The sequence below is a fragment of the Anopheles stephensi genome (genome assembly GCF_013141755.1).
Source record: "Anopheles stephensi strain Indian chromosome Y unlocalized genomic scaffold, UCI_ANSTEP_V1.0 chrY22, whole genome shotgun sequence".
Lineage (NCBI taxonomy): Eukaryota > Metazoa > Arthropoda > Insecta > Diptera > Culicidae > Anopheles > Anopheles stephensi.
The window spans coordinates 60,606-78,391 of NW_023404994.1; the positions used below are offsets into that span (position 1 = coordinate 60,606).

Genomic DNA, 17,786 nt, shown 5'->3' on the forward strand with positions numbered 1-17,786 from the left:
TGATTGTGTGGGGATGTTAAGGGGTGGCATTGTTGTCCTCTGGCGTGGTACACAAGAGTACATTGTCTCCTGGAACAGCTAGCGTCGTGGTCCAATTGTGGACAAACGTTAACGTTTTGTGTTCGACCGTGTTCGAGTGAATACGAGTGTAAGAATATTGCACAATTTGGACTATAGTGCCGTGTTCTTGTAATTGTGTGAGTGTGCATGAGCATCAACAAACGCTACTTTTGGAAGCCAGCTTGGTGAAAGACGATCATATCAAGCGTGTGTGTGCAGTTCCGGCAATAAGCAGACGGACTGAAGAAAACATTGTCCAGAAACGAACTTCTGGGGAAGCGACAGCGACAAGTCAACAGCTTGGAATGCCGAATACACGCAGCAAGAAAATAAATGACGACGCTGAAGCCGGACCCAGCGGGTTACACATGAATCCTTCGTCAGAAAACAGCGATGAAGAGGGGCTCAGCTTAGATCAGACGGTCGTAAAAAACATGGCATTAGAAACGGCAGAAGAAATGTTACGACAGATTGCGGAGGAAAATGCTCGTCATAGTAAGGAAATAGCTCTACGGAAGGAACTTTATGAGCTGAAAAGGAAACATCAGAAAGAATTGGAAGAAATGGAACGAACATACCAGCAGCTTAATATCAGCCATCCTATTGTGGAAACTAAGCCAGCTTTGTCGAAGGCAGTGAGTATTACTCCCGAACAACATTTAGCTAGAAAATCCGTGAGTACAAGCTTGCCGAGGTTTAGCGGTAAGGCTGAAGATTGGCCGCTTTTCATAAGCAGCTATAATTACACAACGGAAGCCTGCGGATTCTCCAACCTAGAAAATCTCAAACGTCTACAAGATTGCTTAACTGGGGACGCTTTAGAACAAGTTCGAGGATCGCTTATGGTACCAGAAACCGTTCCAAGTGTCATTGAAGACTTGAAAAATCTTTTTGGAAGACCACAGAAACTATTGAAAGGGTTGCTCAAGAAAGTTCGCGAAACGAAAGCACCCACTGATGATCAGATTGATACATTCATAATGTTTGGAATGAAAGTTAAGCAACTCAACGAACATCTAGTAGCTTGCGATATGACTGAACATCTAGGAAATCCATTATTGGTCGAAGAATTAGTAGGAAAGCTTCCTACTAGCTATAAACGGGAATGGATTCGCTATAAGAACGGCAAAGCTGAGAGTGCCTTATGTTTGTTCAACAAATTCATCCAATCCGTGGTGAGCGAGCTAGTAGAAGTTGCCGAGTATGAAGCAGAGCCTCCAACGCGACGTGATAGTAACGAGTCTAATCATAAAGCATTTAACAAAAAGAAGCCAATGAACACCGGAAGATATAAGAAAGAATATTCCAATATCCACAATTCAAAGGATGCTGCTGTTACTACCAAGAACTCGAGCTGTTGGATTTGCAAGCAATTGGGACACACACTAAATAATTGCAACCAATTTCAAAAGATGACGGTGTCAGAGAGATTAGTTGCGGCAGAGAAAGAGAAGCTGTGTAAAACGTGTTTGAGCAAATTTTGTCGCGGAATATGTTCAAGATCTTTGCGGTGCGAAGTAGATGGCTGCGGAAAACAGCATCACACGTTGGTACATCGAACTGAAGAGCACGTTCAGCTACAGAAAGCTGATTCAAACGGAGACATGCAGCGATCACCAGTAGTGATCTATCGGACGATACCAATTACTCTTCATTCGGGCAGAAATAGTGTTGATATCACAGCATTTGTTGATGAAGGTTCATCTGCAACCTTGATAGACGAGAGTGTTGCGAAACAGCTGAAAGCGAATGGTCGAAACGAGCCGTTGCGAATTACATGGACCGGAAATATAAGTCGCATTGAAGACCGATCCAGGAAGTTGGATCTCTTAATATCAAGCCAAGGTTCATCAGAGAAATGGAAACTATTTGAAACTCGTACAGTTTCTGGACTAATGCTGCCGAATCAATCCTTGAGATTGGCTGATGTCGTGAAACGTTACAAACATCTGGAAAATATTCCAATAAGCGAAAATAGTCAACAAAAACCTTTGATGATAATAGGGCTTAATAACATTGAGTTGTTTGCTGCATTAGAAACCAGAGTTGGTAATTCTGGCGAACCGGTTGCGGTAAGATCCAAGATAGGCTGGACAGTTTACGGTGTAGACAACAGTGTTTCGGCTCCACATGTCATATTAAACTTTCATTGCATCACCACAATGACCAATCGAGAACTTCACGACGCGGTGGGCGACCAGTATAAATTGGAGCAAATGAGTGCTCCTGCCTTTGAAATGCCGATGGCTCCCGAGGAAAAACGGGCAACAGATATTCTCCGGAAAACAACTAGAAGAATAGGGAATCGATTCGAAACGGGGTTGCTTTGGCGAGAAGAGAATCGAGTTTTTCCTGATAGCTATCCTGCAGCAGAGAAGCGTATGCTGCAATTGGTGAGACGTCTGAAGAAGAATCCTGTGTTGGAGTCGAAAGTAGTTGACATGATAAAGGAATATGAACGAAAGGGCTATGCCCATAAGATTACCAAGGAAGAACTGTCCAAATTCTCCAAAGAAGAGGTGTGGTATCTACCCCTTAACGTGGTGCATAACGCGAAGAAACCAACAAAGATCCGTTTGGTTTGGGATGCAGCGTCAACAGTGGAAGGAGTCTCTTTGAATTCCCTGCTACTTAAAGGGCCAGATATGTTGGTTCCTTTGCCGAAAGTTGTTTGTAGATTTCGTGAACGAGCAATCGCATTCGGAGGCGATTTGAAAGAGATGTACCATCAACTGCGAATACGAGACGAAGATAAGCAGGCACAACGATTCTTGTTCGGCAGCAATATAGAGGGCAAGCCGCAGGTCTATGTAATGGACGTAGCCACGTTTGGGGCTACTTGCTCACCCTGTTCAGCTCAATTCATAAAGAACGTGAACGCCCTTGAATTCGTTAAGGAGTATCCCGAAGCTGCGCGAGCAATCATAGACAGGCACTATGTTGATGACTACTACGACAGCGTTGATACAGAAGCGGAAGCCATCAAACTGGCAAAGGAAGTTCGACACATCCACGCGCAAGGAGGTTTTCACATTCGAAACTGGATGTCTAATTCAGAGACATTCCTAGAGGAAATTGGAGAAAGAAGTGAGAAAACAGCGGTGCAGTTTTTGAGCGACACCACTTACGACCGTGTTCTGGGTATTGGCTGGAAATCAACGGATGATGTCTTTTGCTTCAGTGTGCTGACTGATGAGGATCATCGAAAGTTCATCGAAGAAGGATTTCAACCTACAAAACGGATTGTGTTGAGTGTGGTGATGACATCATTCGACCCGGTGGGTTTGATTACTCCAATCACTGTTCGAGGTAAAATGTTAATGCAGGACTTATGGCGAACCGGATGTGATTGGGACTCGAAGATTGATCCTGAGTCATTTGAAAAATGGAAGAGATGGCTGTTGCTGGTACAGGAGGTTGGGTCATGCCAGATCCCTCGCAGTTACTTCGGCGGAGTACTTTCAAGTGAGGTGGAACATATACAGCTGCATATATTTACAGATGCGAGTGAAACAGCGTTTGGTGCAGTTGCCTACTTTAGAGCGATCATCGGTGGAGCAGTAAAATGTACGTTGGTAATGAGCCGTGCCAAAGTGGCCCCTCTGAAACCAATGTCGATACCTCGTCTTGAACTTGAGGCGGCAGTTCTAGGTGTGCGGCTATCGACAAAGGTGTTGGAGACTCACTCTTTCAACATTTCTCGTACCTGTTACTGGACCGACGCAAGGGTAGTTTTATCTTGGCTATGCTCGGATACAAGACGCTATAAGCAGTTTGTTGGCCTACGAGTAGGAGAAATCCTACATACATCTAGCGTCGAGGATTGGAACTGGGTTCCCTCTAAATGCAACCCTGCTGACTTACTAACCAAGTGGGGAAATTCTGTAGACATGACACCGGATAGCCTTTGGTTAAAGGGACCTTCATATCTCTACAACGAAGAGGAATATTGGCCGCAACAGGAGATTCCACAGATGAATACAGCTGAGGATTTAAGAGTGCACCTCTTAATCCACGATGTGAACGTTCCTTGTGGTATTATTGATACTCATCGTTTTTCCAAATGGACAGTGCTAGTGCGTACTATGGCATGCGTATTTAGATTCATCTCTAACTGCAGACAAAAGGTAGAAGGAAAACCTTTAGAAATGTTGCAGGCCACTGATCGACAAAGGATATTGCTGCTCCAATTGAAGGTTGAGCAAAAACGAGTGCAGCTGCAACAACATGAATATGAAAAGGCAGAACGAGCTTTATTGAAGATGGCACAAGTTGATTGTTTCCTGGATGAGATGAAGATACTGATCAAGAACAGTGATCGCCCAACTGATCAATGGATTAGTTTTGATAAAAGCAGTGCTTTGTATAAACTGTCTCCGATGCTAGATGTGCATGGAATCATTCGGATGGAAGGTCGGATGGAACGAGCAGAATTTCTTCCTTTCAGTTTGAGATTCCCCGTAATATTACCGAACGATCATATGGTTACGCGATTGATAGTACGTCATCATCACGAGAAGAGTGGACATGGGTATCGTGAAGCAGTGAAGAATGACCTACGACAGCTCTACTACATCCTGCATCTCGACGCTACTGTGCGAAAAGAGGCAACAGCTTGTGTATGGTGTAAGGTGCGTCGTAATCATCCTAACGTACCCAGAATGGCGCCGTTGCCGGTGCAACGCCTTACACCCTATCTTCGGCCCTTCAGCTACACCGGAGTAGACTACATCGGTCCATTCGATGTAACCATTGGACGTCGTACTGAGAAGAGATGGATAGTTTTGTTTACGTGCCTGGTGGTTCGTGGAATCCATCTTGAGATTGCTCATGGCCTGACTACACAATCTTGTCTAATGGCACTGAAGCGATTCATCTGTCGACGAGGTTGGCCTGTTGAGTTCTTCTCCGATAACGGGACTAACTTCAGAGGAGCAAGCCGTGAAGTCACCGAAGCAGTTGGGAACATCCAGAACGAGTGTGCGGACCAGTTCACTAACGCGCGAACCAAATGGACCTTCAATCCTCCCATCACCCCTCACATGGGAGGAGTGTGGGAACGCTTGGTGCGATCGGTCAAAGGCGTCCTAGCAGCGATTGACGATGGAAGACGATTGACGGACGAGATTCTTCAAACGGTCATAGTAGAAGCTGAAGACATCATCAACGGTAGACCCTTGACTACGGTAACTCAAGATGGCAGCGATCAGGAGACCCTGACACCAAATCACTTCTTGCGTGGCGTGTCAGATGTAGATGCACGCACTTATCCACAGACGAACGTGAAAGAAGCTTTGCGTGATTCATATCGAAGGACTCAGCAATAGTCAGATGTACTGTGGGATAGATGGGTTAGGGAATACGCGCCCACTCTCAATCAAAGAACAAAATGGTTCGGGGAGACAAAACCGTTAGAGTGCGGAGATCTTGTTTACGTAGTAGATGGGAAGAATAGAAAATGTTGGGTGCGAGGAATTATCGATGAAGTAATAGTAGCAGGAGATGGTAGGATTCGTCAGGCTTGGGTCAAGACTAATAACGGAAGATTCAAACGTTCTACGAGCAATTTGGCGGTTCTTGAAGTAGAATAAGGTAACACCAGTTAGGAGATGGGGACTGGGTTACGCGCCGGGGATTGTTGGAACCGAAATTGACAGTGTAGAAGGAGAAATGTCATCGTGAGGCGGAGCCCTGTAAAGGTCCAAACAATTGAAGGGTTCCGTGGGAGGAAGAGAAAACGATGCACAAGCGAGCTATCAGGCAGTTATCGTTCAGTTGCCGCCAAGGAAGCACTATTTTGAAATTGTAAATCATTTATACGATCCGAATGTTTGCGTGAATAAAGTAGATTTACCGAACTTTGATTTGTAAAGAAAATGAGCGCGGCGGTGCCGCAACAGTGTGTAAAAATTACACAAAAGCCTGACTTTTAATCAGTTAGATAACCCTTCTAATTTCGCAAAAGTTCCTCAAATCTTTCCAACCTATCTTTCAACTATAGACGAGCAGAGACAGCCTCAATTTAGAAGGATTTACGAAAGGAAAGCAAAACATTTCAATCTGCAACTAAAGGTGAGACTGTTCTGTTTCTACCGGATAGCTAAAAACTAGATGGAAACTATCAGAGAGGATTTCCAAACGGAAAATCAACCACTGACCAGACCTTCACGATGCGGCAAATCTTGGAGAAGATGGCGGAGCAATAGATCCACTCCTATCGTCTCTTCATTGATTTTAAAGCCGCATATGACTGGATAGCCAGGGTAAACCTCTCGACGAAATGAGCTCTTTTGGAATGCCGGCCAAGCTTACCAGGCTTGTAAGTATGACAATGGCCAACTTCACATGCCAGGTGAAGGTGGATGGAAAACTCTCAGGGCTCTTTGCTACCACCAGGAGAGATTTGCTTGCGCCAGGGAGATGGGCTTGCCTGCCTTCACTTCTATCTGGCGCTAGAGAGAGCAATCGGAGGTGGAAGCTTCGGGAACCATCTTGTATAAGTCAGTCCAGATCCACCGACAACCACATTGATATTGAGTTACGCGCAAGGGTACTGGCTGCCAACCGGTCATACTACAACCTGAAGAAACTTCTCCACTCTAAATACCTGTTGCGACGGATGAAGCTGGGACTGTACAGAGCATTTATAGTCCCAGTACTCACATACGACTCTGAGATATGGACTCTGTCCAAAACTGACGAAACCCTCTGAGCCGCGTTCGAGAGGAAGATGCTATACGAGCTGTACGATGATCTCACCATCGGGGAGCGGATCAGACTCGCCAGGCTGCGGTGGGCTGGTCATGCCATGAGAATGACACTTGACGACCCAACCCGTAAAGTGCTTTTAGGATTTTTGCCCCAAGCCGAGTGTTGTGCGAGTTGCGCATTGCGTTTGCTGCTTGGGTAAATTGACATGTGTCACAGGGATTGGGTTGTTGCTTGGGTTTGCATATTTTTGTGACAGTAGAATTCGGAGTGCGACACGCACACATTGAAGTGATAATAAATGAACTTTAGTCTTGCATGCGACATCAACGAAGAAAGATCGTCTTTTCCGTGAGGGCTCCCGATTTATGGTGAAAGAAAACCTACTACCCCACCCCCTCAAGTTACAGTCCACCGCTAGAGACACAACATTGTGGTCCTTCGAACCGGATAAAGTTACCCAGTGTTGTGATAAGTGGTTTTTCTTTCTCGCGTAAAGTCGGTACAAAGGAACATCCGAGACCGGGTGTTAAGGGCTCTAGACGCCCTACAGTGACGTGACTTTTGGTGCGTTACTACTGACAAACAGATCGAACAGTATCCGTAAACGCGAGTGTTTTCGGTCAGTGCTGTTCGACGGAAGCTGCCTGAGGGCATTCCAGACAACAAGAAGGGAAAAGTGTTCTTTTCAGGAGAAGTGTTTGGCTTGGGTTTTAGCGGTTGCAAATGGCGTGCCGGTGCAAGTGAATGTGTGTTAGTGCGTTCAGCTTGGTATCGGTTCGTGTGCAATTGCGCAGTGGCGCAAGCGAATGTACGTGTACGTGTATGCGCGTGTGTGTGTGACAGCTTAGCTTGGCGCGGATTCTTGTGCAACGGCTCGATACGACGTTGATGGTGTGTGTGCATGTGTGACGAACGATGCCATCACCATTTACTCGATCGAAAAAGCTAAAACGAACACCAGTTAAGCGTGGGACGACATCACCGAAACCAACATCATCACAACAACAGCTAGTAGAAGACAATTCCGACGAAATGGAGGCACAGCTGAAAGTGTTGGAGAAGCAACGGGAAGCAGTGTGTGGAAAGCTTAGTCGTGTGTGTGCAGCTTTGTGTGACAGTGCAGAGCAGCCTAACCTCAACGTAAAAAACGTGCGCTTCCTTCAACTCCAGGAAAAGGCTTTAGAAAATATCTATAGCGAGTGCAACGAAATACAGAACAAAATCTACGAGTTAACGCTGCACGATGACCAAGACAAAGAGCAGAATGACAAATACATCGAATTTGAGACACGTTTCAATGACGTTTCGTTGAAACTGACCGCGTGTTTCGATGCCGTAACGAAAGTTGAAGTAGCCGTTCCACCTGCTCTCCCACTGACCCAGCAGCAGGCTCAGCCCTACCTCCCTCCGTTGCAAGTGCCCCTACCGACCTTTGATGGGTCATACGAAAAGTGGTATTCGTTCAAGGCGATGTTCACCACGGTGATGAACCGATACCAGCAAGAAGAACCGGCCCTGAAGCTTTTTCATTTGCGAAACTGCCTTGTCGGAAAGGCGGCTGGTATCATCGACGATGAGCTGGTAAACAACAACGACTACGAAGCTGCCTGGAAGGTTCTCACTCAGCGGTATGAAGACAAAAGAGTGGTTGTGGATAAGCACATTGAAAACCTTTTCAGCTTACCCAAGATCAACCAGGACAATGCTTCGAGCCTTCGTAAAGTGATTGACACCTGCACTAAAAACGTTGAGGCGTTGAAGAATCAGAACCTTCCGGTAGGTGGTCTCGGTGAGCAAATGTTGGTCAACCTTATAGCTGGTAAGTTAGACAAGAAGTTGCGAGTGGCTTGGGAGACGAAACAAAGGAAGAACTTACTTTCTTCCTACGCCGCTATGATGGAGTTTTTGGAGGAGCAGTGTCGAATTTCTGAGAAGCTCGATACCAGCGTGAAAACATCGACGGAAGGTACAAAGCCGAAAACAGTGGCAAGGAGCCTGGTAGTGAGTGAACCTAAACCGTTAGCGAAGTGTCCAGTATGCAGTGCTGCTCATGAACTCCGAGCTTGTGAACTTTTCAGGGCTAAAGGTGTTAAGGAAAGGTTCGAGATTGCAAAACGGTGCGGTGTTTGCTTCAATTGTCTCTCCAAAGGCCATCAATTGCGAGCATGTTTATCCAGTTCTTGCCGTCGTTGCGGTAAGAAACATCATAGCTTACTCCATGAAGATTCCCCAAGTCAGGTTGCAACTAACGTAGGTCAAACGACATCTAGTGAATCAGTGATAGAAGAATCCCAAACAGCCAACGTACAAACTGAAACACCGACAACCCTGTGCGCGAGTGACGTGGAACCGGAGAAGCAGACAGTCCTTTCGACTGCCATTGTTTTAGTGGATGGTTTGTGCGATTCTCCCTACCCTTGTAGAGTGGTATTAGACTCTGCTTCGCAGATGAACTTTGTCACCGAGCGATTTGCAAACCTTCTCTCCCTTAAGACAAAACCCGCTGACGTCACGGTCAGTGGTCTGAACGGCAATAGAACTCGTCTTTGCCGTAAACTGCGCACGACGATCAGGTCTCGTGCCAGTGACTTTACAGCTGAGTTAGACTTCCTAGTGACACCACGAAGCACTGGGGAACTTCCGACGAAGTCTTTCGACATATCACAGTGGCCCATCTCGAGCGAACAGGTGCTGGCCGACCCTACCTTCAACAGAAGAGGACCTGTCGATATGCTGATTGGCGCTGGAAGTTTTTGGAACCTGATGCTTGACGGCCGATGTGAACTCGGTCCGAACCGACCTGCGCTGCGATACACAAAGCTGGGTTGGATCGCTGGAGGTGTGATCGCGAGCGACACGACGGTCGTTGCGCGTACACTTTGCCAAACTGCTGACGATCAGCCGCTCATCGAACTGCTGAGGAACTTCTACAAGGTAGAATCCTGCGACGAGCTCCGCCCTTCCCCGAAGGCGGATGACGAAGCGTGCCTGGAACACTTCCGGCGCACACACGAGCGAACTGAGGAGGGACGGTATGTAGTACGATATCCGTTCAACGAACGTAAACGCGAGCTTGGCGGCTCGCGAGACACAGCGCTGCGACGTTTTCTGGCTTTGGAGCGAAAACTTGACAAGCAGCCGGACTTAAAGGAGCAATATTCGCGGTTCATCCGAGAATATGAGGATCTCGGACACATGCGCGAGATTGTGGAAACACCGAATGACGACCCAGGATCGGTGTTTTATCTACCGCACCACTGCGTGCTGCGGCCAACGAGTACGACAACCAAGCTGCGAGTCGTGTTTGATGGATCAGCGAAGACGTCAACCGGCGTCTCGATCAACGACGTTTTGATGACTGGACCGACGGTTCAGAACGATCTTACTGCAATTTTGCTTCGTTTCAGAGGATTTCAGTACGTCTTCACACTCGACATTCCGAAGATGTTTCGTCAAGTGGTGGTCCATCCGGATGACACAAGGTACCAGCGAATCTTTTGGAGGTACAATCGGAACGACCCACTTACGGTGCGAGAGCTGCTGACAGTTACGTATGGCTTGGGACCTTCCCCGTTTCAAGCAACCATGGCTCTGAAGCAAGCTGCAGAAGATCATCACGATGAGTTCCCAAGGGCCGCAGAGGTGGTCAACAGAGACATACATGGATGATATCCTGACTGGTGCCGATACCCTTGCTGAGGCTTGCCAACTACAGCGAGATGTGACAGGACTACTGGCGAAAGCCTGCTTCAGCGCTCACAAGTGGTGCGCCAACCATTCAGATATCGTTTTAGGTGTAGCTGAAGAACAACGAGGAGACACTTTCGAGGTTACGGACGACACCTCGAAGACCATCGTTAAGACACTGGGCGTGACATGGAACCCGTTGGAGGACTGGTTCTCGGTGTCCGTTCCTGACTTTGACAACCCAGAAGGAATGACTCGAAGGAAACTTCTGAGTCAACTGGCCAAAATATTCGACCCACTTGGATTCTTTGGCCCAGTAATCACCTACGCGAAGCTGATCTTGCGAGAAGTAGGTGAACTACAAATCGATTGGGACGACTCCATCCCAACCGAAATCGACGAGAAGTGGCGAAACTTTCGGACCGAGATGACATCACTGAGGGAAATCCGAGTTCCGAGATGGATTTCCTGGAAGGATGTGTTCCAGCTGAGACTACATGGGTTCGCTGACGCATCCGACCAAGCCTACGGTGCCTGCTTGTACGTGCAGGGCACTTTCACCGACGAGGAGTCCAAGATGCAGCTTGTTTGCAGCAAGTCGCGGATCCTACCGAAAAAACGAAGTCCGAAGGAGAAGGCCATCACGACCCCTCGAGCCGAACTGTTAGCGGCACTGTTACTGGCTCGAATGGTCGTGAAGTTCCTGAACGCTACGGAGCTTAAGTTTGAATCAGTACATCTTTGGAGCGACTCAAAAATCGTCTTGGCTTGGGTCAAGAAAACGCCAGAACTACTGCAGACATACGTATCAAATCGGGTAAGCGAGATCCAGCAGCTTAGCCAATCCTTCCATTGGCATTACATTTCCACACATGACAACCCGGCCGATTTGATTTCACGTGGAGTTACACCGAGGAAATTGATTGGTTCAACTATTTGGTGGCGGCCCCAACCAACACAACACCTCATCGAGGATGAGGACGAAGTGGAAATTCCGGATAGTGAGCTACCGGAAATGCGAGCTGGAGTGGCTTTAGCCATGACTGTTCCGATCGAACGTTTTCCGATCTTTGACAGGTTGAGCAGTTACACACAGATTGTAAGGAGTATGGCCTACTTGGTGCGACTAGCTAGGTTCATCAAGTCACGCAAAAGGGAGGTAGTAAAGGGCCGACTGACAGCGAAGGAAGTGCGTACAGCGACGCTCTTAATAGTACGACTGGTTCAACGCGAGACTTTCCAGCCCGAAATCATCGCACTTATGGACGGTGCGAATACAAAACATCGACTTAATGGACTACAAGCGTTTTTGGATCCTGACGATGGGATCATACGAGTTGGAGGCAGGATCAAGCGAGCCTTCATACCTTACGACAGTCGACATCAGATGCTGTTGCCGGCTAAGCATCCAATCACTGAAGCTCTCGTTCGCGAACTACACATCGACAACCTACACATCGGGCAAAGAGGTTTGCTTGCAGTTGTACGTCAACGGTACTGGCCACTGAATGTGAAGAATACTATTCGAAAGGTGATACGGAAGTGCATCGTGTGCTTCAAGGCAAACCCGTTGAAGACGACGCAACTGATGGGTGACCTACCGTCGTATCGCGTCCAGCCAGCCCCCGTCTTTTCGAATACCGGTGTGGACTACGCCGGTCCCTTCTGGATAAAATCAACGACTTCTCGCAAACCGCAAATCACCAAGGCGTACGTGTGCTTGTTTGTGTGTTTGCAGACTCGGGCGGTTCACTTGGAATTGGTTTCAGACTTGACGACAGACGCCTTTCTAGCGAGTTTGAGACGGTTCATCAGTCGACGTGGATGCCCGAAAACGATACGCTCTGACAACGCGACTAACTTTGTCGGAGCTAAAACCGAGCTACATGAACTTTGGCGTATGTTCGAGAACGATTGCGCTACGAAAAGGATCACCAACTATTGTGTCGACAAGGGTATTGACTGGTCGTTCATACCACCACGAAGCCCACACTTTGGTGGCATTTGGGAGGCTGGTGTGAAGCAGGTCAAATACCACCTAAAACGTATTGTTGGCGATAGGAAGCTGTCTTACGAGGAGCTTTACACGACATTGACCCAGATAGAAGCAGTACTGAACTCTCGTCCCTTGGTACCGAGTTCAGATGACCCATCCGACTACACTGCGATCACGCCTGCACATTTCCTGATCGGACGTGAGATGCAGACGGTTCCTAAACCTGACTACTCTACCTTGAAGGAAAATCATCTCTCACGATGGCAGTTAGTGCAGTCCATGCTGCAACACTTTTGGAAACGATGAACCGCCGAGTACCTGCCGGAGCTGCAGAATCGATCGAAATGGCTGAAGCGGAAGGTGATTAAAGTAGGATCACTTGTGCTACTAGCTGACCAGAATGCGCCACTACTGCAATGGCCACTTGCCAGAATCGTTGCCGCACACCCTGGAGATGATGGTACAATTCGTGTCGTTACCGTTAAGACAGCGAATGGAGCGGAATTCAAGCGTGCGGTAACTGAGGTCTGTTTTCTACCGTTAGACGAGGATGAAAATTGAAATGACATTTCAACGCCGGGGAGCATGTTGTGCGAGTTGCGCATTGCGTTTGCTGCTTGGGCAAATTGACATGTCCCGGCAAACAATTCGGGTCAGTTTGTAGGTGAGGGGTATGTAGAAATCGTGCGAAAATGGGTGAAACTCGTGGGGGGGCAATCTCGCTCGGGCGAACTAGCCGTTTTGCTCGTTGCAGCGCATGCGCTGTGCTGTCTTTGAATGTGTGCGTGCGTAAAAGCGAGCGAAACGCCGCTGTGTCAAAAAATGTGTAAACAAACTCAGTTGGAGTTCAGAAAGTAAACATGCGCAAACCGCTTGATTATGTGCAAAAATTCGTGAAATAATCTAAATATTCTTTATTTTGAACAGATCTTACTTATTACCGATATGTGCAGTGCCGTGGAAAAACAAAAATTGCTTCAAAAAAGCTGTGTGTGTGGCTGATACTCCAGCATCTTCCCAATATGTGTGTAAACAACGCCAAGAGTATTACTGTTTTGTGATCATCATATTTCATTCGAATTGCACATTACCGGGCAGAAAAAGGTAACGTATTGTTTTCCATACTACCGTGTTCATAGCAACGCCTACTGTTATTTCATTTGCGCTAATATTACACCTTGTTTAACCTATTTTTTTCCTACCTCCACCCATAGCTTCAAGCAACCAATTTTGTTTCGGCTGTCTTCTTTCTTGCACGGCTAGGTCAACATATATTATACATATCGAAGAGGTAAGATTATACAACTCATATCTATGTATATACGCGTTACTAGCTGTTGCTAACATTTGTTGTTGTAGAACTTTCCTTCTACCTACCATAATGTCAATTGGTAAGGAGGGAAACATGTACCTAAATCATGTACCTAAATTACACAACAAATAAATGTAAACAATTCTTCATCCGATACCTACGATAGCATATACCAAATTCTACTATTCTATTCGTTGGTCGTTGGTTATATACATATGCAAATGTCGTTTTCGTGTTCATTCGGTTCGAGTTATCGCTACAATCGGTGTCTTTATCTGCGCGCGTGACAGTGTTACAAACTTCCTGAGTGAAAAAAATAGTGAACAAGTGTGTAGAGAATTTGTTCTAGCTTTGCGTTAACTATCAAGCAACTTACATACGTTTGCGATTAAGTGACGCAAATTGCTTACATTTCTCAAGTGCATTCCTTGTAGTAGTGTTCGAAGTGTAACAATGTCGGTCAAAAGAATGCGTCGAACCGGCCAAACCAGCAAGATTATCAAAGCTAATAACGCTAAACTAGAGGCAGAATTATTTGGCGAGAGCAGTTCATTCGGTGCTAACATAATTCCTGCAGCAACCACGTATGAAGGTAAGAACAAGATTGACTACATGAAAGCATATTTAATTGCAATATTAATATCCATCTTTTGCATTCCAGATCCGGAACCAATTAGCCATCATTCGTCATAGCCGATAAGTTCATCCAAATACGCGTTAGAGCTATCATCGCAGATTCACCAGCGCGTGCGTTCATAAAAGGTAAGTTAGAGAAGCATTTACATAATGTAATTTTCGCATAACTAGCACAGTATATTAATTATCTTTTTTCTTTTAGGTGTTGCATACTTCAATCATAAACATGGGTGCCAAAAATGTACAGTAGAAGGAAAACATCACAGTGCGGCACGTGTTTCCTATTTTCTGGATATCGACGTAGTGGAGTAACATTGCATGTAAATTATAATATGCGTCTATATCCATGTACTCAAGGTAATTGGTTTTTAACTAAGGATTTATATATTGCTAAATATTGTAAGGCAGAAAAAATAGGATCAACGATTAACATTTATGGGACAGCATTTAACAAAATGACAGAAACTCATACATTCTTTTGTTCGCCTATGATGAAAGACATATATGAGGCAAATACAAGCGACCTTACCATAGAATCGATAGTTTTTTCATCAACAGATATCAAGTGTAAATTAGTAGCTATTAAAACGGACGACACGAACTATGTATTTGTACCTCTCATACAGACATTAGTTGAATGAATAACTGTAATATTTTGAATTATCAATTGTTATGTTATAATAAAAAGTAATATTGTAATTGTTTTCGAAAAAATAAATAATAATCACATATAATCTGGTGTATATTACATTGTATTTGCGGCAATCAGTATACTGATGAACCTTTCAATATTAAATATTTACTTTTATCACATACATAATTGACTTAGTTGTTTACGTGATTGTTTCAGGTTTTAGTCAGTGTTTAATTTATCACAGCTTGTGTTACTTTCGTATCACATTTTTTGTCATAATTTTATATGACAGCAGTCTTTCACGTGGCCGGATCGAACAACGTATCCCATTTGGATCGTTTTGCTATACGCAGGACGCAGCTACGAATAAAATTAAGATAGTCAGAATTAAATATATACACTACTTAAACCTATGTTTGGTAAATATGAAAAAGGCAATACGACCGTTCTAATTAAAAAAAAAAAACAAAAATTAAAACGTTAAGAGACTACAAAAGGAAATATAAAAACTAAATAAAACTTAAACTAAATAATAACTTAAATATAAATTTACATAGTGCGTCTTGTGCGACTGAAAGTTTTTCTAATGCCTTGCATTGCTACTCTTTTAGGAGCATATGCAAGCTTTTTTTTTATGTACATTTCTACGAAGTTTATATCTACTTCTACGCCCATGTGGTTTGTGGCTACATTTTTTAAAAATTGCATAGTATGTACATAGTTTTTGAAGGCTATTTTTCTTCCACCCGATCCGAGCCAGCTACACTTGGCTAAAAATTGTTTGTCGAACATTATATCCAACACTTCATGCAGTCGGCTTTTCGCGTTTTGGCTGGATAATTCAGCATCCGCACGCTGTATGAAGGTGTAAAACAAATTTTCATCTGTAAGATGCTCTTCAAACCTGTCCAGTGACTCTTCGTTGCTTATATATTGTATCGGGATGGTTTGAGCATTGCGTCGCACGCCTTTCATCGGGTGTATTGTGGCCGAAATTTCATTCACTATCGCAGCCGTTTGGGCGGTTCGGGCATCCAGTTTTAATAATAAACAGTGTGAACAAAAATCGTGCCCAGGACAAGTTGTTTTTGCTTGAACTAACTCTGTGTTCTTATTTACATTAATAGATACCGTGGACGGATGAATGCTGCTTGCTGACGACTGCTCTTCTTGAAATGTTGATCCCGGTGATGATGAAACACACGGTTCCGGTGTCATGCTTGGTGACGGCTGACGGAATCCTTGATGCACGACAGTCGTTTTTGCCGGTCGCGCAAAGTCATGCACGCATGAACCAGCAGCTGAAGCAACAGACGATTTCGGCGTCACACTTGTGGTCGCTAGTGGAACAACACGCACGGAACTAGCAGGCACAAGAATCATCCCACGTATCGCTTTCGTTGAGGGCTGCGATCCTCGCTTTTGTGCCATCGATCCTGCCGGACGCGTAGCGATATCCACGGAACCAGCATTGAGAGCAGTAGAAGATTCCGACGTCGCAGACGATCCTGCCGGCCGCGGAATGACACGCATGGAACCTGCAGCGGGAACAAATGCCGGTGCCGGCGTCGCACTAGTGGACGGCTGCGATCCTCGCTTTTGTTCCACCGATCCTGCCGGTCGCGTAGCGATATCCATGGAACCAGCATCGGGGGCAAAAGACGGTTCCGGCGTCGGTCTTGATGACGTTCGCGGTCCAAAAACACGGACAATTGCCCCTGTGGAGCATAATACAGCCGAAGGCAGTTGTTGCAGTGCAAAAAGGCACCCTTTCTTTGGTGGTTCCGACATTATATTTTGGCTGAAATAATCAATCGTTTTATTATTTTTTATGTAAGTATGATAATAATTTGATTCATTGTCATGCACTTAATCTTACTTACTTTTATTTATTTATTTTCCAGGTGAAACTGCTGAGTCGAATTTGAATGCTGCTTTGCGCCTTGAAATCTGAATGTTTATGTTTTCAGCTGTGACTTTGAATAAAGGGTAACAATCACACGCACAATGCCACATTCATGCTAGATGACACGCACACACTGAAAGAAATCGCGGCGAAACAGCCAAGGGGCGAAATGGAAGAAATGGGCGAAAAGCTGTCGAAATTTGAAAATCGTCATAAAACGCGTCTAAGTGATGGCTTTTATGACGGATTTTTGCTTCGGGATTTTTCCCCCATTTCGCTCGATTTCTACATACCCCTGGCCTTCAGTCGTGCTAGCCGGGGTGTCACAGGGATTGGGTTGTTGCTTGGGTTTGCATATTTTTGTGACAGTAGAATTCGGAGTGCGACACGCACACATTGAAGTGATAATAAATGAACTTTAGTCTTGCATGCGACATCAACGAAGAAAGATCGTCTTTTCCGTGAGGGCTCCCGATTTATGGTGAAAGAAAACCTACTACCCCACCCCCTCAAGTTACAGTCCACCGCTAGAGACACAACACCGAGTAAGTAAGTAAGTAGTAAATAACAAGCTAAAACTAGCATTTATACAATCGAAATTGATGGCAGAACCTGTGTAGGGATACTAGAACCTGGAAATTCTCCTTTTGCAGATATTCGAACAACATAATAAATCGAATCGTACTAGTAAAGCTCCAGAGACAGATATACAGATATTACAGGGTGTTAGCGTTTATATAAAGTGTAACAATTCAGCCGGCGTTGGTAGCACTAGCATGCCATTTACCTTGGACTCATCCGCCTCTTTGTTGATGGAAGATTCACGCTGTAACTTTCGCGTCCT

The 17,786-nt window shown here is 45.4% G+C and overlaps 2 protein-coding genes and 1 long non-coding RNA gene across 7 annotated transcripts; all 3 read left to right on the forward strand.

Moving 5' to 3' along the window:
• Positions 1–4,611: 4,611 nt before the first annotated feature.
• On the forward strand, positions 4,612–5,387 carry LOC118515162. Its single transcript, XM_036061868.1, has 2 exons — positions 4,612–4,691; positions 4,772–5,387. The coding sequence occupies exons 1-2, from the start codon at positions 4,612–4,614 to the stop codon at positions 5,385–5,387; spliced, it is 696 nt and encodes a 231-aa protein (XP_035917761.1).
• A 2,299-nt stretch (positions 5,388–7,686) lies between these two features.
• Positions 7,687–12,822, forward strand: LOC118515163. Its single transcript, XM_036061869.1, has 4 exons — positions 7,687–8,590; positions 9,026–10,253; positions 10,369–12,653; positions 12,698–12,822. Exons 1-4 carry the CDS (start codon positions 7,687–7,689, stop codon positions 12,820–12,822), a joined length of 4,542 nt encoding a protein of 1,513 aa, XP_035917762.1.
• A 259-nt stretch (positions 12,823–13,081) lies between these two features.
• On the forward strand, positions 13,082–17,041 carry LOC118515169. 5 transcript variants are annotated; one of them, XR_004906966.1, is made up of 5 exons: positions 13,082–13,118; positions 13,382–13,558; positions 13,669–13,745; positions 16,164–16,869; positions 16,941–17,041. It is a non-coding gene; the product is annotated as an uncharacterized LOC118515169 (long non-coding RNA). The 5 variants fall into 5 exon arrangements; XR_004906967.1 differs by having other exon boundaries at positions 13,084–13,106; XR_004906965.1 differs by having other exon boundaries at positions 13,094–13,125.
• Positions 17,042–17,786: the final 745 nt, after the last annotated feature.